This window comes from Budorcas taxicolor, chromosome 11, assembly GCF_023091745.1.
Source record: "Budorcas taxicolor isolate Tak-1 chromosome 11, Takin1.1, whole genome shotgun sequence".
NCBI lineage: Eukaryota > Metazoa > Chordata > Mammalia > Artiodactyla > Bovidae > Budorcas > Budorcas taxicolor.
This window is the reverse complement of record NC_068920.1, coordinates 128,598,765-128,624,147: the sequence shown is the minus strand read 5'-3', so window position 1 is coordinate 128,624,147 and position 25,383 is coordinate 128,598,765. Positions and strand designations below refer to the sequence as shown.

The 25,383-nt window shown below is 50.7% G+C and overlaps 1 protein-coding gene across 1 annotated transcript in view; it reads right to left on the bottom strand.

Annotated features, from left to right (window-relative positions):
• CAPN13 (calpain 13) overlaps nucleotides 1-25,383 on the bottom strand; it is a 54,696-nt gene that overhangs the window by 3,147 nt on the left and 26,166 nt on the right. Inside the window, exons 7-18 of the mRNA XM_052649490.1 lie at nucleotides 23,344-23,429; nucleotides 18,975-19,049; nucleotides 16,832-16,977; nucleotides 14,703-14,842; nucleotides 10,787-10,798; nucleotides 8,507-8,709; nucleotides 7,208-7,244; nucleotides 6,813-6,869; nucleotides 5,123-5,180; nucleotides 4,972-5,030; nucleotides 2,996-3,064; nucleotides 714-789 (exon numbers count right to left, since the gene is read on the bottom strand). Of these exons, the coding sequence (XP_052505450.1) occupies nucleotides 714-789; nucleotides 2,996-3,064; nucleotides 4,972-5,030; nucleotides 5,123-5,180; nucleotides 6,813-6,869; nucleotides 7,208-7,244; nucleotides 8,507-8,709; nucleotides 10,787-10,798; nucleotides 14,703-14,842; nucleotides 16,832-16,977; nucleotides 18,975-19,049; nucleotides 23,344-23,429 (1,018 nt within the window). The remainder of the gene's footprint in view (nucleotides 1-713; nucleotides 790-2,995; nucleotides 3,065-4,971; nucleotides 5,031-5,122; nucleotides 5,181-6,812; nucleotides 6,870-7,207; nucleotides 7,245-8,506; nucleotides 8,710-10,786; nucleotides 10,799-14,702; nucleotides 14,843-16,831; nucleotides 16,978-18,974; nucleotides 19,050-23,343; nucleotides 23,430-25,383) is intronic.

Here is a 25,383-nt window from a genome sequence, read left to right as displayed (position 1 = left end):
GAGGCAGAAGTGAGGGGAGGGGCGGGGAGCAGGAGCTCAGGTTTCTACCTGCTCTCCATCCAGGCCAGGAGCCCCAGGAGGAAGACCCACTGAGGCTGCGCTTTCAGGAGTGACCTGTGGGAGTCTGATTTTACATTTCATTAGGGAAGGTGGCAGTTTCCTGACTTCACCTTTCTGTGGGCCATTTCCCTGCAGGGACAGTGGGGACAATGATTCTTGCCCTGCCCAGTTCAAGAGCTGTTTAGACAGTCAAAGGAGGTGATGTGCATGTAAGTTGTGGCTGAACTCTGATGCATCCTTGCCCTTCAGTATTATTATCATTCTCCCAGGACTGAAAGCTCTTGCCTCCTTGAAGCAAACAGATACATGTGATTTCACTTAACCCCAGACCCTCTGCGAAGAGAGGGCATTAGCTGGCCTGTGGGTATTTAATCCTCATGGCCTGGATGCTGAGGTGGATGTGTCCTCAAGCAAGTTAGATTTCTGGTAGGGTATCAACCATTCAGGGTCATTTTTCACAGTTAGCGCTGTGCTGGGGAGAGAAGGCAATTAGGAGAGCTGACTGGGAGGTGAGAACTCAGGTGGGGGAGGGTGGAGTTGGAGTCTGCAACCAGGAGGTCCACAGAGGGCGGACACGCACACACACACACACACCAAACACACACGCCACTGCCACTGCCAGTCATCAAAGCTCAAGGGGTTGTCTGCTTTACCTGTGTCCTTTATGGCCTTCCACAAATCTGAGCTGAGGAAAATGCCAGCATTCTTTGGGGAGTTCTGGAAAACACTCTGATATGGAGAAAGAAGCAAGAAACCCGTATGAGTCCCAGTGCCCAAGTGGAAGAGAGTGTCCTGGAAGATCCTGTACCCATCCCTGGAGGCTGCTTCACTAAAACATGATGGGCTCAGCTCAGAGGTCGAAGGGTGCACAGCTGAGGATGGTGGTGGGGGAGGAGGGGGAGAGGGAAGGGGAGGCAGCATCGGTTCCGCTTGCTAAAGTCCACCGACCTCCTGGCTGCTAACTGCAGGGCTGTGGGCCCCTCTCTCAGGTCTGCACCTCCCCTCTCCCAACATGCTCTCCTTTAGCTTCTACGCCCCATAGACTGCGCTCCATCCACCCAGGGCGGCTTGTCACTTTCCAGGGACGTGAAGAGCTCGCTAAAGAGCTTGCCTAGGATGGGCATTAGGAGCACAGACTTCACAACCAAATTGCTGGGTATAAATCCCAGCCTAACTATTTATAGCGGTGTCACCTTGGGCAAATGACCCAATCTTTCTGGGCCTCAGTCTACCCCCTCTGCAGCACAAGGCTAATTAATGTACTACCTACCTTGTAGGTTTGCTGTGAGGAAGAAATGAGCACATCTTATAAAGAGCTTAGAAGCACACCTTGCACGCTAGTGAGCGCAGTGTAGGCGGCACTGAAGGCAGGTGAGAATTGTCTCTGGGACCAGGCGATGCCTCAGGGTGGAGTCCCCAGAACACCTCAGTTTTTTTTACAGGGCAGTTCTCCATTTGCTAGGGACTTTTCTGCTGTTGCTGCTGCTGCTGCTAAGTTACTTCAGTAGTGTCCGACTCTGTGCAACCCCATAGACGGCAGCCCACCAGGCTCCCCTGTCCCTGGGATTCTCCAGGCAAGAACACTGGAGTGGGTTGCCATTTCCTTCTCCAGTGCATGAAAGTGAAAAGTGAAGGGAAGTCGCTCAGTCATGTCTGACTCTTCGCGACCCCATGGACTGCAGCCCACCAGGCTCCTCCGTCCATGGGATTTTTCCAGGCAAGAGTAGTGGAGTGGGGTGCCATTGCCTTCTCCGGGGACTTTTCTACCTCCCTCTAATTCTCACTCTAACCCTCAGCCTCCTATTTCCCAGGTGAAAACATGGGCTGGTGAGTCCTGTGCCCTGATGAAACAGACAAGCACCAGAGGACTGAACCCAGGATGTTTCAAAGCAAAATACCCCCAGCAGGTGCTCAGTCCGGGCTGACTGTGAGAGCCAATTACGGTGAATGGGCAGCTTGAGAACTTTTCCTGGCCTTATTCGGCTTTTCTGAGTTCAGAGTCCCAGGTGTCCTCAATTAGGTAGGGACCCAGTCTCATGCACTCGTTCACTCATTTGTTCAGCACTGTTTAGCATCTGCTGTGTGTTGGACACCGTAGGAGACACTGAGGGAAAGGATGAACATGAGGGCTCCCTGCCCGGGAAGACCCTGCAGTCTAATGGATGGGCCATCAGTCATCGCCGTGTCCAGTGGGAAACCCAATCACTCCAATCAGAGGCAGGTGATATAAATAAACAGTATTAAACAGGAAGTGTTTGCGTCTTATTGTTGTGAGTTCAAGTGTTGGGAGCTGAGTGGGAACTAACCGGATCTGGAGAGGGGAGGCAAGGCCCCCACGGAGTTTTGGGGTCTGGACTCTCAGGCTGGGTGGGTACCAGGCAGGCTCCCATTGCAGGGAGGGGAAAGTGAGGAGTCTCACATTAGGGTTCAAAGGAGCAGGTGGGATGAGTGGGGGCTTCTCTAGACCCCAAAGTGGAGTCTTAACTCAGAGGGTCTTGGGTACAGCTGGTGAGTTTCGACTTTGTCCTGGGAACAATGGTGAGGCCACACTGAGGCCACAGACCACAACTGTGACACTGATCTGTTTTCTGGCATAGGTAGAGGAGGGGAACGAGGTGAACTAGTGGCTTGGGGGATGCTGCAGTGGGCCCACAGAGAAATGGGGAGGGCAGTGCCAGCTGGCAGTCCACTCTGACCCTTTCTCCTCTGGCCTCCTAGAGCGGTCCTCAGACTGCCGCCTGACTGAGCATGGCCTTGAGCCGTCCAGTGCTGCACGCACATCTCCCCAAGCTAAACCGGGGCTCTCCTTGAGGGTGGGGTGGGGTGAGGTTCCCCTTCTTTCACAGCCCTCAATGCTGGGGCAGAATCGGGCACCCAGTAAATCTGTGCCAACCCAACTGGAATGAACACTCGTCAAAAGAGAACACGCTGGTACCTGGCAGTGGACAATGCGGCTCCACAGCCTTGAAAACTCCTCTTGGTCAAGTCTCCCGTTCACCTTCAGCTGGTGGGGAGTTAAGAGTCAAGCAGTCTTGTGTGCAGTGAGCAGAGGGGCCTCAGGCCTGGAGAGGCTCCATCCATCACCTAGTAACACAGGCGGTCCAGAGTCACCTGGACATGGCCCCACACCAGCTGGCTCTGATGCGTCTAAAAGGGACCTGCCTTAGATTCATTTCACAGGAGAAAACGGGCAATTGGAAGAAGGCAGTCCTGAGAAAGGGGTGCCAATGTCATTGCACCCATGGAAAGAGGTTGAACCCCAAACACAGCTTTCACCAGTTGGGGTGGGGCCCCCTTGTAGAGGGGTGGGAAGCAGCGGTGGGGGGGAGGTCACTGCAACTCCTGAGGCAGGCTGAGAGATGAGTGCATGTGCTAAGTGTGCGGCCTTGGAGGGACGACAATCTGGGTATTAAAGCCGGCCCTGGTCCCTCCATGCCATATGCTGCGCTTAGCTGCTCAGTCGTGTCCGACTCTGCAACCCCATGAACTGTAGCCCACCAGACTCCTCTATCCATGGGGATTCTCCAGGCAAGAATACTGGAGTGGATTGCCATACCCTTCTCCAGGGGATATTCCCAACCTGGGGATCGAACCAAGGTCTCCCACATTTCAGGTGGATTCTTTACCATCTGAGCCACCAGGGAAGCCTGGTCCTCCCATACAAACAGTTTAATGAGAACTAATGGAAAGAATGGATCTCTTTGGCACTGGAGGGGAGATGACGGGTGAGCAGGAGGAAGGGTAGAAAAGGTTGGTCTTCTGTGCCAGGGTCCAACAGGCATGACCTCCCCTGGGGTTACCTGCCCTAGGCTGCAGGGCTCCTGAGTGTCATTCTGATTTATCTGCAGGGATGAGCAGTGTCTCTGAGTGATTCGATACAACAGTCAAGAGACAGGGCCTGACTGACAAGTTCATCAAGATGGCTCTTGTTCGACAATGCCCAGCTTCAGGTCCCCAGTAGAGCCTTGTTAAGAGTGAACGAGCTGGGGGATCGGTGACCCCTGAGGGAGACAGTGCACACCGAGGGGAGAGTCGCAAGGTGACCCCTGGGGGATATGCCCACCAGCAGGGAGATGGGGTGGCAGGGGAGAAATGGCTCCCAGGGGAGTGGAAGTCAGGACGGGAGGTGGGAGATCCTGGGCTTGGGTCCCAGTCCAGCCACCTGTGGCCACGGAACTAGGGCAAATCACTGCACTGCCCAGCCCAGCCTCATCTGTCAGTGCAACAGAATAGTAATAACAGGGAGTCACTGCCACGTGGACCCAGGGTTTCCTACATTAGTTGGATGGACTGTATAGGCCACAGGGTCGCAAAGAGTCGGACACAACTGAGCGACTTTCACTTTGGTGGCTGTTACCTTTATTGAACTGGGGTTTTGTTGAGCAAGGGATTTAAATAGTGGTAAGGAGAGGGGTAGAAGGAAAGAAATTAGGATACTATCCGTCGCTAAGCAGTGAAGAATACTATTAGAACATGGGCTTCGGAGGCTGAAAACTTTAAGTTCAAATTCAGGCACAAATCCTGACTAGCTGTGTGATCTGGGTGAATGACTAAACCTTTCTGAACCCCTGTTTCTTCCATTGTACCATGAGACAATATGTCTTATATCACAGAGATTCTTGCAAGAACTATAAGGGAAAAAATATCAGTACCATCTGTAGTAGACACTTGATATATAGTAAGTGTTATTGTTGTTGCCTTGGTGGTTCTAGAGAGTTAGTGAGTTAGTGCAGAGTCCCCAGAAGCCCAGGCTCTTTGGTGAGCCCTTAGAACCAAGGAAAAAGAGAAAACAGTGAGAGTGGAAAAAGATTCTCTACTGTCCCAGTTAGACCCCTGGGGTTAGCTGATGGAGCAGACAGGCTCTCAGTGCTGGGGAGGCGGTGGGGGGTGGATGGTGACTGCAAAGGATACATCCATCAGAGCCACGATGCTGCGGCACTCGTCCAAGGAGAACGCGTCCCCTGGAGGTCCTGAGCGGAAGAGCAGAAAGGACTGAGAGGTCCGAGAGGGCGCGTTGGCCTGGCGCGGCTGTGGGGATGGGGCCGGGCCAGCAGTTCCTTACCTCTTAGGAATTCCCGGTTGAGAAGGCTCTGAAGCTGCGTAGCATCAATGTCCAGCCCCTGCTCCAAACGAGGAAGGGATGCAGGAATCACATCAGTGCCCAGGAACCGAGGGGCAATGCCTGCCTGACTGTGAAAGCACTGGGATTTCTGAGCACTTAAGTTCCCATCTCACCTTTGTCATGAAGCCTTTTCTTTTCCTTTTTGGCCACGCGGCGTGACTTGTGAGATCTCAGTTACCTCACCAGGGACTGAACCCGTGCCCTCAGCAATGAAAGCATGGAATCCTAACCACCAGGGCTCCAGGGAATTCCCATGAAGGCTTGCCTGATTGCTCCAGGCCATAACTCCCTCCCTGAACATCTGCAGTGCTGATCACTCCTGACACTTGATATCTGGTGAGGGTCACCTTGCATTTATCTCTGTATTCATTATTGGGCTGAAAGCAGTGTTTGCTTCTTCCCCATCATACCAGGCACTTGGGAGCCCCTCAGGAGAAGTACTGTTGAATGAATCAATTCAGCCTTGCAGGTGTGTGTCCCCATCTGCTTCCAGAAAGATGGGAGTGAGACAAAATATGGCTACTATGTGTTGTGTGTGTGTGTGTGTGTGGTGAGGAGGGACACACATGCCAGGAATCCAGGCTAAGAGAAGCTGCTCTAATTGAGCACATGACTTAGCACTCATCTTCCCAGCCACAGAAGCTAGAAAGGGAGACATCATGGTTTCCCTTGGATAAAAAACAGAAAGCAACAGAGGTTGAGGGGAGAGACGCTCTTCCTGGCTTGAACTCCTGAAGGTGTTAACTGCCTTCCCTTTTCTGCTGGGGACCCTGACCAGCTTTACGGGCAGTGGCTTCCAGGATGATTGTATGGAGAAGCAGAGCTGTTCCCCATGCAGGCGTTTCTCACACCCAGCCTGGTAACAGTGAGGGCATAATGAGACGTCACCACCCTGGGAAAGCTTGTCTACGGGAGAAGGAGCTGGCGAGAGGGCTTGAGCAGCGGCTCTGCAGAGCACCACGAGGTCAGGGGAAAGAAGACACCTCCTTGGGGGTCTTCTGGAAACCCATATTTCTGGGGAAGGAGGCCACCTGTCTGACACAGCAAGGGCCCAAGAACTGCCCACCTGTCTTCCCGAGGCCAGCTCGGTGTGTATGGTCATCCGTATGGCTTTCTGTTTCCCACACCGACATGATGACTAATGGTAGGAGGCCCATCGTGTGGAGCCCTTGGCAGCTGTTTTTCTCCTGACAAGTCAAGGATCTTTATAACAGCTTATTAAACCATTAAGAAAATCCCTTGTGCACATAGGTGGCTTGGCAGGAAGAAGGCTAGTGGTGCTTTCTGAAAGCTGGCCATCTCCCAGGAGGAAGGGTGCCAACGGCAGTGGGAGGCGGCAGAGCGGGAGAAGGGAAGATTTCCAGGGGCATTGCCGACGGCTTGTTTAAAGATTTATACATCCCACCCTCCTATAAGGAGCCCCTCCCTTTCAATACTCTACACTTCACCCCAGATGTCACCCAGTTGGGGTGTCCCACCTCCCCGGATCAGTTCTGGAGGCATGCAGGGAGAGAGGCCGGTTATCTTCCTCTCTAGCCTGGTAAGGACGTGGTAGAGGCTTTCTTTCCTCTCACCTCTTCTTCCCTGTCCTAGGCAGGGCCCCTCATGGCCACATTGCTAAGTACAGTACCTGCTGAGCATACTTGTAGAAAATGCTCTGCTGGGAGCCATTTCCTGGAAGACTTGCCTGGATGTAAGGAAGAACAGCCAACATCAAATTTCTGGGAAAGGGATCCCCTGTCTGATACAGTGAGGGTCCCAGAACCACCCACTTGGAAATTAGAGGCTTCATCCAGCAACTGGATCAAACCTTTGTGGGGAATAGGAAAATGGAAGCTTGTGGAAGGAAGACGGTTGGGTCCAGCCTGGCCTCTGAAGCCTGGGCTTCTCCCCTCGTCCCTGCCCCCTTGGAGCTGTCACCAGCCCGTTGTGGTGTCTCTCCTTCACTGGTCAGTGGTGAGGCAGAAGGAAGGAGATAGAAGCTCTTGGGGATGGGCCGTGACCCACTGAAGGCTGCCAACCTACCTGCAGGGCTATCAGGTTGAGACTGCCATCCAGGTTCCTAGAAAACCAGGGGACAGTGTGACAAGGATGACCAGCTCACTATTCAAAGGAGGCTTATGCTTACATACAGTGGGCACCTCTGGAGACATTGGGCATCTATGCCAAGGACACGCGTGGAGAGTCCTCAGCACAGCGGGCTGTGAAGTGGGCAGTCAGGAGACAGATGAACATTGTGACCTCATGTCCAGTCTTCAGGGTGGGCCTCCCCTGGCCTTCAAATCATTTAGTAAACTTCCTTTCACACCCAAATATGGGTGTTTAGTGACCTCCATTGCCAGGATGGCAAATAAGATTTGTCTTAGGTTCCAACAGTGAGTCGTGGCACAGTGACCGCACGGCATGCTGGACTGAGAAAGCCTCATCTGCACTCAGCTGTGAAGACTGCCCCGGCAGCAGTGATACCTGCTTCGGTGCCCCAGCAGCGAGTGTGCTGTTGGTCCCAGTCTTGACTGCCGACTTGGCAGTGACCCCACATTCTGGCCACATTTCAGGCAACTACCATGCATGCCGTGTACCACCTCCCTGCGTGTTACGGACAGCATTGCTTATTCTTCAATGAGCCTCATCCTTGCCCACCTCCCTGCTTCTGCTCATGCTTTTTCCCTCCACCAGAGTCCCTTGGACTACAAGAAGGTCAAACCAGCTAATCCTAGAGGAAATCAACCCTGAATATTCATTGGAAGGACTGATGCTGCATCTGAAGCTCCAATACGTTGGCCACTTGATGCAAAGAGCCAACTCATCAGAAAAGACTCTGATGGTGGGAAAGATTGAAGGTAGGAGAAGGGGACGACAGAGGATGAGATGGTTGGATGACATCACCGACTCGATGGACATGAGTGAGGACAAGCTTTGGAAGATGGGGAAGGACAGGGAAGCCTGGTGTGCGGCAGCCCATGGGGTCGCAAAGAGTCAGGCACGATCGGGCAACTGAACAACAGCACTGCCTTCCCCTTTGAAACTCTGAGTTATGTTTTTCTCAAGGACTAGCTCACATGCCATGCCCCCAAGAAGCCTTCCTCTGGCCCTCTTTCCGGAGATGGGTCCCTGCCTGGCTGTCTCCCATGTGACCCTGCCTTCCAACAAGCAACATCCCCACCCTCTTTTTTGTCTTGGCATTGGACTTGGCATTGAGTTTCTCCAGAGTGAGGGCTGTGCTGTGTCCCCCACTGACACAGTGCATTACTGCACAGAATGATGTGATATGTTCTTATAAAATTAAGTAGGATAAAAACGTTTAGAATCCCAGAAGTTATGTACCTGTCACTGTCTGGCATCTTCAGGAAGATTCGGAGCAAGAATTCAACAGCTTCTCTGCCCTCGGAGACGACCACCACATAGGTCCCAGGGCTCAGACTGAAGTACTCTGTGAGGTTGCACGTGGTTTCAGACACAATGCCCTTCTCAGCAATCCTGAATTTGGAGAAGAAGGTGGATGGCAATCTGTCTTGGAAGTGCTGGAACTGGAGGAGATGGGATCTTGGTGAGAAAACCCCTATGTCTATGGGCCCCAGCCACTGGGAGAGACCCCCCTCCTCCCAGGCCCCTCACTATCCCTCAGAACAGCCCTACAGGCCCTGAAAAGGGAGAGACAGTTGCTTACCTGAAGTCTCAACATGCAACAGAGTTCAGACTGTTATTTAATATAGATGCTAACACTGCAATGAATGCGAGGAAATATGACACATGGCTTTACCTCATTAAACCTTACAGCATCCTGGGCTTCTGGGTTTATCACTCTGCTTATATATAAAGACGAATCCCATGAAAACCAGTGAGATTCTTCCAGTACTAGATTACCTTCGGAGCCCCTAAAGTCCCTTCTCCCTGGGCTCTTTTGCAAAGCACTCTTGGACCCCTGTAGCACTGTGCAGCTGGGGGCCTTTCACTCCCTCCATCTGGTCCTTCCAGTGAAGTCCTGAAATGCCTTCTCACTGGAGAATAATAGGCCCTGATCATTTTGCTTTTATTTCAATATTTGCTTAGAGACAAAACAATAAATATAACGCAGTTCCTATTACTGGTTGTCACATACATATTACATAATAAAAACCCCTTACTAAATAAATTTTCCCCAATACGGTTGAGATTGGGATTCCATTTAGAATGAGCACGCAGCGTGAAATGACTGCTTGTGAGCTCTGCCTTGGGGGGAAGCAGGGAGACGGGAGAGGTTCTCTGCAGGGGCTGGGGACCAGGCTGGGCTGCACGAGGAGACCATGGTGGCTGCTGAGCAGCAGGGAGCTGGGCTGAGGCTCCACAGTGGTTCTGCTGACAGCAGCAGCAGCCCCAGTAGGTTTGGAGCCTACCTCGCTTGGGCCTTTCTGGCAAAAGCAATGATGAGATCAGTTCTCCAGAGAATCAGCACTGTTCTGCATGTGTGTGTGTATACATAGATGTGTGTGTGCGCACGTGCAGATGGGGAGGCAGTGTGTGCAGAGGTGTGTGGGCTTTGAGCCTCCTACAATCACAAGACCTGACCCTGTAATTCCAGGGAAGGGGCTCATGCCTTTTCTTTAATCAAGTCCTCATTTCATTCTCCAGCTCTGAGAACTAGAACCCTGACCTGTTTCTTGCACTTGAGTGCTGCCCTTGAAGTCCTTCCCGCAGTTCTAATTTCATGACTGGTATGCTGAGAACCAGAGTCAGACCCTAAATGCAGCTCTGTGGCTGTGCCGCCACTGTGACAGACAGGTCTCATCGCTGTCTGCAGTCTGCCTGGGCTTCTGTGTGTCCCCTGCTCAGAGACCCTCGTCCCAGCCTCTGTCTCCCTGTCGGGGTACCTCTGGGAGGTCTGGAGGAGGGTCCCTGGACCTGCCAGCAGGCTGCAGTCACTACTCATTGACTGTGGCTCCATCCTGCTCCATCTCTTCTCCCTTCCATCCTCAGTCTGGTCACATGCACCTCCCTTTGGCAATAACAGCACCACAGAGCTCACATCTATTTAAGCAGTATGAGTGCCTGGGAGGTCAGGTTTCCCAAACTCTGTCTTTCCTTCTCCATCCTTACCCATATTTTGGTCACCTTTCACCCATGCCAAGCCACAATATTTACTGGGGTGGGGGGTGGGGTTGTAGTGGTGGCAGCAGCTAGCAGGAGGGTGGTGGTGGTGATGTTGTAAGAAGGGTTGGAGGACATGCCTTGAGCTTGTATTTGCATTGCATGCATCCTAGTTGTGGTGAGTTTGGGGGCTGAAAAAGAATACAGGAGGCTAAAGATACCCATTAGTCCTGTCTCTCGTCTTAGAAGGAATCAGCAGTATCAATCTTATCTATCAGGGGCCAAATGTTGAGGATGGTTTCATGGTTGCAGCCTCTCTGGGATGTCAAGCCAGAGAACAACCCAAGGAATCCAGCTTTAGATGAGCGCAGCTGAAATATTTCCTGTGTTGTTGACCTGTTTGGAGGTTCTAAGCTTGTGTCTGTTGCAGGACATAGCAAGACTGAACTGGCAGCCACCGAACAGCGAGAGACACATGGAGGTCAAGGGTGTTGGAAGAGGCACAGCAACAATGACAGACAGCAAGGGCGGTGGCCATACCTGATAGTCGACCTGTGGGAAGAGAAGAAAGGCAGGTTCAGGAACTCAAACAAAAACCCAAAGGTGAGCAGATCCGAGCAGCCTAGCCCAGGGCTGTGTTCCTTTTTCTTGCATGCCCAGCCTGTTCCCTGGAACACCTGGGAGATGAATGGGGACCATCACTCTTTCCCCATGTGAAGCTGCAAGAAAGGAAAGCCAGCTGCTGTAGAGACCTGAAGGGGAAGGAAATCAAGGGTGGGGGAGGGGTTTGAGGAGAGGAGAGTCTTCCTTTATCATCTCAGCTTGGTTACTCTTCACAGCAATGATGATAAAATTGAGAGGAAAAGGTAAATGGTGAGGGAGACAGGATCAAGCGCAAATTCTCCAGCTCTGGAGCTCCAATGAGAAGGAAATTTGTTCTGTCAGATTGCTGTAAAGCGTGATGGGAGTTTGTTCTAATGTCCCCCACCCCACTGTATCCCAGTGTTTGTAGGGATGTATGTGTGTGTCTGAATGGGGAAATGTCTATGTTCCAGTCTGCCCATGTTGTAGAAGGAAGCACCGAAGATGGAGTCCCATTTTTAAGCCACTTCAGGGTTTACAAAGTACTTCCATGTAATGTATTAGATTGTCACAGTAATCCCAAGCAGAAGGTAGGCTCCTTATTCTATGAGTGTGGAAACTGAGGCTCTACAGTCTCAGTAGCGGAAGTGAGAATAGAGAAAGCTGTGTTGCTTCCTTTTCAATTAATACCCACCACCTCCAGGCACTGTATTTCATGTTCGCATGGGTTTCAGTTCTATTCTACTGCTGATCCTCAGCTCCACTTAGGTGTACAGACCATTTGACTTGCCTTCCTCAGACGTCTCTGGAGCTCATGGGTAAGCTGGAAGGGAGGTGGAAAGTCCAGGCTCAGGGAGGATGAAGCTTGTCCACCCTTCCCTTTTTCCTTTCGGTCTTCTCCCTGCCTATTTGCATATCACCCATGTTTGGTATGATGCAAGGCAAAGCCTTGATCCCATAACACTTGGAGGGTCACAAGCCCATGCCAAGGTGGCAGCCTTGTCCTCACAACACCACTGGAGCCCTGGAGACTTCAAAGCCTAGTTGCTGGCATTAACATGGCCTATTTCTCAGCAGAACCATGGAAGGACCCCACCAGTGTCTCTTGAGATGTCAAGGTCTGGACTGCTCTTTGGTGTTTAGAACCCTCTCAATCAGGATTTTACAAGATCCAATGGGATCTCCAGGGAGCCTGAGGAGCTCATGGGTCTGCACGTTGTTGTTGTTTAGTCACCAAGTCCTGTCTGACTCTTTTCCGACCCCGTGGACTGTAGCCCACCAGGCTCCTCTGTCCATGGGATTTCCCAGCCAAGAATACTGGAGTGAGTTGCCATTTCCTTCTCCAGAGGAACTTCCCGACCCAGGGATCAAAGACATGTCTCCTGCATTGGCAGGCAGATTCTTTACTACTGAGCCACCTGGGAAGCTGAGGTCTGCATAGTCCCTTCAGCAAGGTGGGCAGATGAGAAATAAGGCAGCTCTAGTTGAAAAGTAGACAAACAGGCTTGGCAACATTTAGAAAACAGATATGATTACAATCTTGCTCCTGAACAATAAAGACTTCAAGCAAATCAGTAAACACAAGGCTGCTACATTGTCCAAATGACAATAAAAAGTGCACACCCAACTTCTGTGCACTGGGAGCAGCCCCTATATCCTCTCTGGACTTCTCTCATTAGCAAATGGAAGAGTAGGCTGAAATATTTTTAGTAGTCCTGTCTGGTCCTGAACTGTAAAAGTCTACCTGGGTATACCAGATGCCTCATTCCTTCCCAGCCTTTCCCAACTCCTTTTGCTTTGTTTTTCTTGGAGGTGGAGAGCTGGGGGACTTTTAAGTTGAGGGTCCTCTTAGGGGGCACCTGAATAAGTTGGGATCCTTGGCCAAACACAGTGGAAACCAATCTAGGGTGGAGTGAGCAAAAAGTCTTTTATGGAAAGGAAAGTCACAGAATCAACGGGAAATCTAAGGAATGCAACTTGGAAGGTGGGCAGGAATGAAAAGAGGTGCCTACACAGCTGGACACCACCACTGGATCTGACTGCATTGCTGCTTGTGGGCCCAAAGATTTGCTGCAAAGAATCCCTTGGCTGACCCCACACCTTTAGTTACTTTTTCAAGACTCAAGCCCTAGAGTGATCAAGAACATCTGATCGGACAAGCCTGGCCCAACAGTCTACTCCTTTGTATCCAAGGGCTGGGAGAGGCAATATTTGACCTCTTTGCCACAGTGGGAGACCAAGCCTTGCCTAGTCCCTGCCCACATGGAAAGGGTTGACATGTACCCAGTGGTGATGGAAAGGACAACTGTCCATGACAGCATCCAAAGATGTTCTTTTGATAGTCTCTGCTGGTTTGAGGTGCCTCAAAAGTATGGTCTTTTGATTTCATGCAACTAGAAGTGAAAATGTGCTCAGAGAGAGCAAGATCCAAAGGGTTCTCCACCTTCTAGAACCAGAAGCATTGTTTTTCTTTGCACTGTGAGCATCACCAGAAAGGCACATGCCTAAGTCCTGCTGAGAGCTTTGGTCCTGGGGCCACAAGTTCTGGTCTCAAGCACACCCCTGTCACCATCTTGCTGCACCTTGGGCAGGATACTCATTCTCCCTGACCTGTGACTTCCACATCTATAAAAGCAGGTGTACTAGGGTTTTTGAGACAATGAATGTGAACATGCTTGGAACTCTGAAGTTCTCTATCAGCAAGGCCTTCCTATTAGAGTGAACCATAGCCAGTACACAAGACTGTTTCAGGACCCAGAAGTTCTGCCTGTCCATGAGGGGGCTGAAGCCCTAGATGTGAATATTGCCTTAGTCTTGGGTAACATTCCTGGGCTCCATCCTAAAGATGCCATAATCAGAGATCCAGTCACACAGATGATGGGTGTACTGAAGGCCTGAGAGACATCTGGTGCCCAGTTCCCAGATCTGCCATTAACTCTGACGTCACTTCACCTCTAACATGGGGACAGAGGATCCCTGCATTGGATGTTTGTGCACTTAGCTATCCATGTTTGTGCAGAGGCTGCAGGGTGTATGCTTTGAGGACCCTTCACTTGATCTTTGGGATGCATTAAATTATTTGGGAAAGGAGAAGGGATCAAGGGTGTCAGATTTTCTTTCGTAACTCCTTTATTTTGCATGGTATTAAAAAAAAAATGAATACCCTGATCATCTACTCACAGTTAGGGTGTGTGCAGGTGAGTATGAGTAGGTGAGGGGAGGAGATGACCCCTTCAGAGCTGAAGGGCTGGCTGGGAGAGGCATGAGAGGGGAGGGGAGAGGAGGTTGGGTAGAGAGGAAGACCTGGCCTTGGATGAGTGGCCAAGCAGATGCTTGTAAGCCAATCATGGAACTTTCACCAGACTTTAGTTTCAGCATGAGAGAAAAATGCACCTCCCAGATGTATACCCAGGACTGTTTTTTTTCCTTAAACTCCTCCCAGAGTGTAACCAATGATCCTCAAACATTCCTGGGTATACGCAGTCTCCAGAGAGCTCATTACAATGCAGACTTTCAGGCTTTGTCTAGGGGGATTGACTGGGACTCAGCAGGTTGGAGGGTGGTCCTGGGAATACGCACTGTTGCAACAGCTGGCCTTGGACCAGATTACTTTTTGAGGAACAAGCATTAGAGCCACCAGCGTACCAGGAAACTGTGACAAGTGACAAGGACAGGAGGTGTGTCCCATTGTACTCTTCTGTCTCAGGATTTCCCTGCAAATTTATAGACTTGAACCCGGTGAACTCAATTGCCCTTTGGGTTTTATCTCTGAGTCTGCTGCCGAGTGAAATTTCCCAGGCTAGTCAGTTGCTTTCTCCACCCAAGGTGTATGGAAATGTCCCCAGAGGGCAAGCCTTGAAACATACTGCCTTACCTTGAACACCTCATACTTCACTGGAAATGTCCTGTCTTTTGCCTTTATATTTCGTGGCCCAGCGTTGAAGGACATGATGACGTTGCTGTTTTCCATGCTGTCTGGCACAGAGAAGATGTATTGCATGGCCCTCTGGTGCCCTGCATGAAGAGCAGCAGTGATTGGACCTCAGCTCGTCCCTGGGGTTCTGGGACGGAACCACTTCAGAGAGCCAAGCCCAGTTCAGTGCGTTGTGGAAGAAACTGCATTTGAAGACCTAAGACCAGGGTTCCAGTCCCCATAGTTACTAGTTGTGGCACAAGCTGCTTTATTTTGTGAGCCTTAGTCTCTTCTTAAAAACAAGGAGGGAAAGCATAGTTCCTATGTGGTGAAAATGTTTCTTCCACTGTAAAATGGAGGGCTATTTTTATAAAGGGTTTCCCTGGTGCATGGTAAAGAATTCGCCTGCCAATGCAGGAAATGTGGGTTCAATCCCTGGATTTGGGAAGATCCCCTGGAGAAGGAAATGGCAATCTACTCCAGTACTCTCGGCTAGGAAATCTCATGGACAGAGAAGCCAGGTGGGCTATAGTCCATGGGGTCGCAAAGAGTCAGACATGACTTGGTGACTAAACATAAACAATTTTTGTAATAAGTGGGATTCCTGAGGCCTCAGGTATGCATGAGCTTATGCACTGGTGACAACCATGGAGCCGTGAAATGATGTCAAACCCCGAAGCACACATGGAGACAGAGGAAGGGAGGCTGAGAGATGTCAGTTCATAGAATTCTGCTACCCGAGCGTCCTCACCAAAGCCAGAGGGAGACCGCTAATGTGAAAACCATGAGATTCAAATGCGTGGGAGATAACATATGAAAAATGAATGAAGATAAATCAAGAGAGAGATGAATTAGCAAACATCAGAAGGTTAAGGCACAATTGGGAAGCTCTGAAAGGCAAAGAGGGAGACATACATGACCGTCACAGTTGTCAGCTTTTTTGTGAGGATCTAAGGTGATGCACCCAGGTGCGCTTAGCAGCACAGAGCCGGTGCTGTAGGCTGCCGCCCTGCCCTCTCTCCCTTGTAAGGAATTACTAACGATGGCACCAATGTATAATTCTGGCTAGTTCCTCGACCTGCACTATATTTAGGGAAGAGGGCTTTAGCCCCACAGTTGGGTAGGTGGAGCTCAGGAAGATTAAATCAGTCAACCTGCTGCCTAAGAGTGACTCAGTGACTTCTCAGAATCTGCCCATGGCCTCCTGGTGACCAGCTTCTCTGACCAGCAGAGTGAAAAGACTGGGGGAGGGTGGGTGGTGAGATCATTCAAACACACTATACTTGGCAGACTGGTGCCAAGGAGAGGGAATGCGCATGTCGAGGTGCAAGGACACACACACACACAAATACATTGTTTGCATAGCCTTTACTATCCAGGGTGTGTAATCACACTCAGGTTCATCTTCAGAGGGTGATATTTCACTCATCCATGTCACAAAAGGGGAGCCGAGGCAAGTGAGAGTATGTCACTTACTCCCTTAAAATCTCATCAATAAAATTCATCTTCCAGGAGCCCAAAGACAGGCTCTGAGGCGCCCACCTCTTGGACCTCAGTACGGTGCTGCAGCCTGCAGGTACCAGTCAACATCAACCAACAGGGGCAGGAGTATGCTCCCTGGTGCCTGGATGGGGCTTTGTGGCTTCCAGGGGCAGACAGAGATGACTAATTCCACTGGGAACAGTTAGGGAGACTGAGGACAGAGAGACCAGAGCCACAAAGCCAAACTGTGGCAAAGACAATGGTTGAACCCAGGGCCTGACACATGTCCAGTGTTCTTCTCACAGCCCTCCCAAAGTCCTGGATAATCACTGAAGTGCAGTGGGCCCATTCTAGTCCTGGGAGGTGGTGGAGGTTCGCAGAAGGGCTGTGGGAAAGCAAGAAGCCAGGGGAGGCACATCTGAGAGCCTCCCACCCACCCCCTCCAGCAATCATTTCTCCTGGAGAAACACAGCTGTCCCTTTGGGCTGACAAAGTCCTCCCCTTCTTTAGGCTGACGGTCTAGAATCAAGGGCCACTGAGAGCTTAAGCCAGGACAGGGCAAGAGCTGGCAGCTTCTCACCTGGTAGAATAATTACTGTCATAGCTACCTTCAGTGTTTCCTGGAATTAGGTGGTCCTTAAACGTCATTTGGGACCATCTTTCATGGAGCATGCTTCCATGGTCCAGGCTGATTGGAACTTGGTTACATATAAACAGGCCGAAGAAGTTATCTCGGAAATCTTGACATGACATCCTGTTATAAACAGAGACACATCGCTTTAGTGACCATTCGTTTGTTTCTTGGGTGGAGATTCCCATCACTTTACTGTCCCTTTGCCTGTCAACTACAGTGTCCATTGATTTACCACTATCCTACCCAAAGACCAGAACCCCATTCTGGTTCATTTGTGGGCAAATGCCCTTCTGGTTTCTCCTGGGAGGACAAGTGAAAGTGAAAGTCACTCAGTTGTGTCCGACTCTTTGCGACCCCATGGAATACTCCATGGAATTCTCCAGGCCAGAATACTGGACTAGGTAGCTGTTCCCTTCTCCAGGGGATCTTCCCAACCCAGGGATCCAACCCAGGTCTCCCACATTGCAGGCGGATTCTTTACCAGCTGAGCCACCAGGGAAGCCCAAGGACACAGTCAAATTACGGGTTCTGTAGGCCCCTTTCCTGGCCAGCAAGATGGCTGTCAGTCTCTTTCTGTCCTGGGTCCTACACTGTGCTAATAAAGTCACTTTTCCATAGGCCCTTTGCCAAATGCTCTGTTGAAGTCTTGTGCTGGTGTGTGCTCAATCTCTCTGCCATGTCCAACTCTTTGTGACCCCATGGACTGTGGCTCGCCAGGCTCCTCTGTCCGTGGGATTTTCCAGGCAAGAATACCAGAAGGGGTTGCCATTTCCTTCTTCAGGGGATCTTCCCGACATAGGGATGGAACCCATATATCCTGTGTCCCCTGCATCTCAGGTGGAGTCTTTACCACTGAGCCATCTGGGAAGCCCTTATCAGAATACAATGGACTCAACACCTAAAATCATGCCTCTGATTAAAGTTGCAAGGCTAAAAATATTTTTCCTTCTAATTTATATTTGTCCCTCTGATTCTCAATTACTTAGACCTAGTCTCTTTTTCACTCATGCTAAATTTTATTTAGATATGTCACTGAAAAAACTAGACAATTCATCAGAGAAATGTCCATCTTATCCTTTACAATGTGAGTGTAGGGCTGAGGATGTTTTTCAAATTTTTTAAAATAAAAAAAATTTTAATGTTGTATTAAGGTATAACTTATTAACAAATTTCCAATAGTTTCAGGTGGACAGCAAAGGGACTCAGCCATATATATACACGTATCCATTGTCCCCCAACTCCCCTCCAACACCCAGCCTGCCACGTAACACTGAGCAGAGTTCCATGTGCTATACAGTAGGTCTTTGCTGGCTATCCATTTTGAATACAGCAGTGTGTACATGACCTTCTCAAACTTCCTAACTATCCCTTGCCCCTGGCAACCATAAAGTTCATTCTCTAAGTCTGTGAGCCTCTTTCTGTTTGTAAGTTCACTGTATCATTTCTTTTTAGATTCCACATACAAGGGATGTCATATATTTCTCCTTCTCTGTCTGACTTAACTTCACTCAGCATGACATTCTCCAGGTCCATCCATGTTTCTGCAAATGGCGTTATTTCATTCTTTTTAATGGCTGAGTCATATTCCATTGTATATATGTACTACATCTTCTTTATCTGACGATATGTTTTAAAGCATCTAGTCTTACATAGCTGCTGAGTTATGACACTGACATCCTACTCTGAACTCTAGAGAGAGGGCTGGGAGGTTAACCTCAAGTCGCTCTTTTATGATTCATGCCAGGAAGGACTGTGGCACTCCAGGGTTCCAAAAAGACGGCAAAGAATTTACACGCCTGATAACCATGTATCCTGGTTGCCAGGAAACTGTTGATTTCAAAGCTTTAGTGCCAATATTCCTTTTCACCGTTAACATCTGCTGCAAGTTCTAATATTTCAGAGCTGAAAGGCCTTTCACGCAAAGAGAGAAAACACAATACCCTTTTCAAAGCTTTGGTGTCTTGGTGGAGAAAATAAGCTTCTATATAGGTCTCTGCAAAGCTAATCCTCATTCTCACAAAAGTTTAGGGAAAGGGTGGGGATTGAGGGTTTGGGCAATGGTTAAAGATTTAAAATATAATAATAATAATAAAGTGCCAAATAATAAAATAAAGTACCAAAACTCGCCATTGTCCTTATCCTCATACAGCTGGCTTTTCCGTTGGTCGTGGGTTTCCTGCCACTCCGGAGACCTGGGCATGGAGAGACAGACCATAGGATGAGATCTCCTAGGATGTTTCATTTCAACCACACGTGCCCTGACAGGGGCCCTTTGCACGGGCCTCCGGAAATTTCCAGGTGCGAGTGGACAGTGTTACTCTACCTGACGATTCTTTCTATGCTGATAGCTTCTACACTGTCCCCAGCCTTATCCTCTTTCCTGAGCTTTAGAAGGATACATGCTATGCTTCATCCCTTGTCTCCACCAGAGCCCCACCATGACCTTGAAATCAACCTATTCCAAACCGTACTCACCCAGTCTTCTCCTATTGCCCAAGGGAGAACATGAAGGGTTATTCTCTCTTGTACCCTCCACGTCCAAGCCATCACCAAATATTAATGATGCATTGATTCTACCTTTTAAACCCCTATCAAAACCATCCAATTATTTCCATCCTTATTGCTGTGTTCAAGAACCCTCATCTCCCTCGTGGACTGGCCTCCCAGAACTCAGCCCTGCCCACTTTCCTATTCATTCTCCACACCTCCAATCAAAACGATCTTTTTAAAGCAGAAGTCTGATTATGGCAGTTCCATAAACACATGAAGCACTGCCCCACTTCTCTCAGGATGAAGTTCAAACTCTGAAACAGAACTTGACCTCTGCCCACCTCTCCAGCTTTACCTGAGCAGCGACCTGTTCTCCCTGCCCTTGAACTATACACTCCAACAATAATGAATATCTTTGTTTCTTAGAAATGCTGGTCTGTTTGGCGGCCGTGGCAGCACCCAACCTCCGCCCCACCTTGGCCTTCACCATGATGCTCCCTCTGCCTGGAATACTCCTCTTCCTTTCAGTCCTGAAGCCCAATAACTTCTATTCATTTTTCCTCCTAAAAGTTACTTCTGCTGGGAAACCTGCCTTGTCCCCTGTGGTGCCCCTCCTTTGAGCCCACACAGCACACTGTACCACTCCTGTCCCAGCACTTAGCACCCTCTGATACTAGTGCCTGTATATTTCTTGTTGTCCCTCATTAGCCTCCAAGGTCCATGAGATCAGTGACATTGCTCAGCATTGCATAGTATCATCCAACATAGGGCTTGAACACATGCCTTGGCATATAGTAGAAGAAGTAAAGTGAAGTGAAGTGACTCAGTCGTGTCCGACTCTTTGCGACCCCATGGACTGTAGCCTACCAGGTTCCTCCATCCATGGGATTCTCCAGGCAAGGATACTTGAGTGGGTTGCCATTTCCTTCTCCAGGGGAACTTCCCAACCCAGGGATCGAACCCGGGTCTCCCGCATTGTAGGCAGACACTTCATCCTCTGAGCCACAAGGGAAGCTGTCTAGATTCTTTGAGCTCCTTTTTTTGCTGGGGCGGGGGGTGGGAGAGAGGAAAGAATACTGGAGTGGGCTGCCATTCCCTTCTCCAGCAGATCTTCCCGACCCAGGGATTCAACCCGGGTCTCCCGCATTGTAGGCAGACGCTTTACCTTCTGAGCCACCAGGGAAGTTATATAGTAGAATGCCATAGTTTTTTGCTGGCTTAATAAACAATTAAAGCTGTCTGCTTCATTGGGATGATGCATTCCAGAAGCTAGTCCTAGGGTCTACAGTGAAGGATACTCTTATAGGCAGAAGGGAGTAGCTGTCCCTTCCTTTCCAGCCTGCTCCTCAAAGCAGAGGCATGCTTATAGGAGATGAGCCCCATAGGCACAAAAGTGCAATGAGATGTTTCTCTGGGAGTAACTGGCAGGGTGGGGCTGGGTCACCTCTGAGCCAGGAGAGCAAGGCAGGGACCACTCCAGCTTCTGGCTGCAGGCTGAGCCAGTCAGATGTGTTATTGTAAAATGGTAATTTTATAATTGAGTGATAATTACATTTTCTGCAATGTGTAAGGGAAAATAAATGTAGTGTAAATCAATATGCTATTGATTCATGCAAGTTTGCCTTTAAGTGTGTGTGACTGAAATTTCCATTATGGTTGAGATTAGACCATCCACTCTCCAGTTCTTAAAAACTAGGGAGGTAATTGACCAGCGCATGGGGAAAGTGAGGATGCGGCCATGCCACTTCCTTCCAGCCTGGTCACTGGTGGGGGATTGTGAACCTCAGCCCTCAGTCATGGTCCACCAGAGAAGGTGTGGTGGGCTCCACCCCCATTCCTGCTCTGCCCACTTCTCTGCCCTGTTCAAAGGCCTTCATGAATCCCAGGACTCTAGGGCACAAATCTAAACTTCTCAGCAGGCACCAGGCTCCCTGGCTCCAGGTTGTGACACGTCTTTCTCTCTCGTTCCACTGCCCCAGGCCAGCTTCCTGGCTCTTAACACACTACCAATAAATGTGTCTAGGCACAGCAGCTGACACTTCCCTCCTACCTAGGGATCGCTTTCAAAGTGAGTTATACCTTTTTTTTTTTTCGGTTGAACTCCATTCAATGCCATCCATCCATCCCTGAACAGACCTGCCTGTGGGAAGCTTCTCTTCCCTCATCTCTGGGGTCCCTAGTTGCCTTCACTGGCCATTTGATCTCTAGCACAGAGACTGGCCAGAACATCAGCTCGTGTGAATTTCTTGCTTCTTTCACTCAAGGAGGATGTACTGCAGACACCTTCCCTTCCTCTACTCCTGCTGTCGTGGCCAGCCCCGGTCAGGGATCCCAGCTAATCTGATTGCCCCGGCCACAGTGGGCAGCTTGGAGTGATGATTGGGAAGGTGGGGGGAGGGACTTGGTAGCGCCATGAATACCCCTGGGGAAGAAGAAAAGAACAGAGGTACAGTAAAAGGAGGGAGGGCGGCAGGGAGCAAAAATGCTGTCCAGTGGTTCATGGTTTTGCAAGTTCATTCCCCTTCTGTTGGGGGAGGGGGGACTAGCTGCCCCTTTTTCAGAGGGTATCTGAGATCACAACAGGTTTACTCTAAGTCAGGTTACCTATTTCCTCTCTCGACCTTTCTCACGTTACTACCCTCCAGCCCCACTTGTGTAGGCACCTCAGCTGTTGGGGCTCACACAGGATCCCGGGACCCATACAGGATCACACACCACTCAGCCTGGAGCACAGGGGTCAGGACGAGGACAGGAGCAACACTGGCCTTTGCCTCCAGGACACGCTTCTCCCCACACTGATGCTCACTGCTTGTTGGGGCCTGTTCTCTTGTGTGCCTGCATGCTTTGCGTTTCCTTTCGGATCGTCTCTTCCTTGTGCTAAGCTGCCTTGGCCTCTGGACTCTGTCCATGGACCTAACACAGGTCCTCAGTGGCCTGTGGATGGGTTGGGCCTCACTGGAGGAGAGGAGCCGAGAGGAGCCCGTCTGTCGTGGCTGGCCCTCCATCCCTGCTCAGGACTGCCGTGTCATTCTTAGTCAGCAAAGGGGTGGGGACCAGGAGTCAGTCCTCCTGGCAGCTGGGAAAGGCCAGCCCAGCTCCCCAGGAACCACAGACCACACAGGAGGGGGCCCACAGGTCAGCTGGGCCAGCGAGCAGCTGCCTGAACACAGCCACAACTAAGACCCACGTCCCCCCATCACTCCCACCACCAGCAAGGTGCGTCTGGACTGATCGGGCAGGAGAGACAACACAGGTGGACCAAGTCAAAAAATCAGCCAGATCTGCGCCTCAGTTTGCCAACTCCCCCTCTGCTGCTGCTAAGTCACTTCAGTCGTGTCCGACTCTGTGCGACCCCATAGACAGGAGCCCACCAGGCTCCCCCCCCGGGATTCTCCAGGCAAGAACACTGGAGTGGGTTGCCATTTGCTTCTCCAACGCATGAAAATGAAAAGTGAAAGTAAAGTTGCTCAGTCGTATCCGACTCTTAGCAACCCCATGGACTGCAGCCTACCAGGCTCCTCCGTCCATGGGATATTCCAGGCAAGAGTACTGCAGTGGGGTGCCATTGCTTCCATCCCGACGACATACCACCGCCAGGACCTGAATCCCATGGGATCCTTTCATGGGCTAAGACTCCTGCCCTCCATCTCTGTCTGCCAAGTAGAACCCAGCGTCTGCCCTGCCCCACCCGTTTTAATTTTTTACTTTTTCTAGGTAGTGTATGAGTTCACTGCTCTGGTGTACCCACTGGAAGACAGACACTGTCTCTTGTCCCACAGCTCCCATCCCGCAGTGTACTTAGTACAGAGTACACAGTAGGTGTCTACATGATGCCTGGTAAGTGGCATCATGGGAGTGTGCGATGGATGGACAGTGCCACACAGGTGTGAGCTGGATAGGCTCACAGGGAGCTCCACCTGCTGCCCTCGTGGGCCAGGGTGCTCTCTGAACACCAGGTGTCCATGAAGGAGAGAGAGAGGTTTCCAGAAGCCATACCGGTCGCTCCAGCGCCCTCTCCACTCAGTCTTGCCCCAGGGGTTCCACAGGCGGATAAGATACTCCCAGCTCCTCCTGTACTCAATCTGCAAAGAACAGAAAAGGAAAACTGTCAGTGTTCTCCAGCAAAAGTTGGCAGAAAGGATATGAATGCAGCTGCTTTTCACCTCCAAGGACTAATTTAACTTCTGACCTCATTTGGCTGCAGCCAGAAGAAAAAATGGAAAGGAAAAAAAATCAATGCTTCTGCCCGTGTGGAGTTGGAATGAGATCGAGAAGAAAATGGTCCTTTTTTTTTCTGCGCAGCACCTTGAAGGCAGGTGCGGCTTCCTCATTCCATAAGACTGCATCCTAAAGCCTGCACCAGCTGAGACTGCCTGGCAGACAAACACTGAGGATGGTGCTGCCACGCTGCAGAGGGGAGATCTTTATGGGTCCCTAGCCTCCTCCACATCTTGCTGCAGCTGGCATCTCTATTCCACAGAAATAGCTGCTTCCTGGCTGGCAGCCCCTTGGGAGCTGTGCTGGGGTCTCCACAGCACTGTCCTGAGCAAGGCCAATAGAGGAGGCTGATCTAAGCAGGAAGAAGACTGCCTGGGAATTGAGCCCTCCCCCAACCTACAGTTGGGGCGGGGGGGGGGGGGGGGGGGGGGGGGGGGGGGGCAGAGTGGGGGCTGCACCTGGCTCCGGCAGCCTGTCTCTGTAGGGCATCTCCTGAGTGCTCTGAAATTTCCTTCCTTCCTGGGGGCGGGGGGGATGGGGGGGGTGGAGGGGGGTGGGGGGGTAGTGGGTAGAGGTGGAAGCGGTCACATCATTATCCCTCCTAGATACCGAGGTCAGCAAACCACTGAGGCCAGAGGGCAGGACTGTTGTTGCAAAGTTAAAACAATCACAACCCTTTGAACCTAAGTTCCTGGATCCAGGAGGCCTCTGCCTGGGGAGAGGAATTAAAGCATGATTGAATTGCAGCTGTGATATTGATCGGTGTTAATGCTGTCGGAAGAGACAGAGGGGGTGAAGAAGGGGAGGATTTGTTCACTGATTCCAGGTCAGAGGAGAAAGTTCTGAGTGGAATATTCCCATGTGGGAAAGAAACATGTGTGTGGAGGCAGGCCCAGAGCCAGGCCTGACTGAGCGTGTGATGTGTGCTGTAGCCTTCAATCCTCCCAGGTAAATGTTCATGTAACCCCTGTCTTGCAGAGGTGGAGAATGAGCATCGGAGAAGTTAAGCAACTTTCCCAAGGCCACAGAGTGAGTGGCACAGGAGGAATTCTGATCCTTACCACGGTCAGTCTCCAAAGCCCAGGCTGTTAATTTTGAAATTGGGAGTGGAGAAAGGATACAGCTGCTCCAGGGCCCAGCTCATTCTGGGATGTGGCTGAGACTTTGACCTTGCATGGAAACCCTGGGCGAGCATGTGATTACCAAAAGGGTGGTGCCATGAAGGAGCCAGGGGCTTCCCTGGTGGCTCAGATGGTAAAGAATCTGCCTGCAAGGCAGGAGGCCCGAGTTCAATCCCTGAGTGGGGAAGACCCCCTGGAGAAGAGTATGGCAACCCATTCCAGAATTTTTGCCTGGAGAATTCCATGGACAGAGGAGCCTGGTGGGCTACAGTCTACAGGGCTGCAGAGTCGGACACGACTGAGCGACTAACACACATACATGAGAGAGCAATGGGGTCAGAGAAGGTCACATGAACCGAGCTTGGGTACAGTTCTTTTCTGTCCACTTCTGTCTGGCTGACACTGCAGGGGAAGGTACTCTGACTTTTAATGCCACATGAGATGGGGGTTGCCCTTCTATGCCCCATCCCCTGGGGCCCCAGGCTTTGTACATGGTATATTACTAACCGCCAGCATATGATGGAGCCCATGGAACAGGGATGTGAGAAACAATCTTCTGGTGGTCCAAAAAGCTTAATAAGCCACCCTCAGTGCCTAAGGGACAGTCAGGGGCTCAGGCAGGCACAGGAGAAGAGCAGCCAGTGACTGGAAGGGGCTGAGGCAGCGCTAAATGACGCGTGCAGAGAAACACACATCC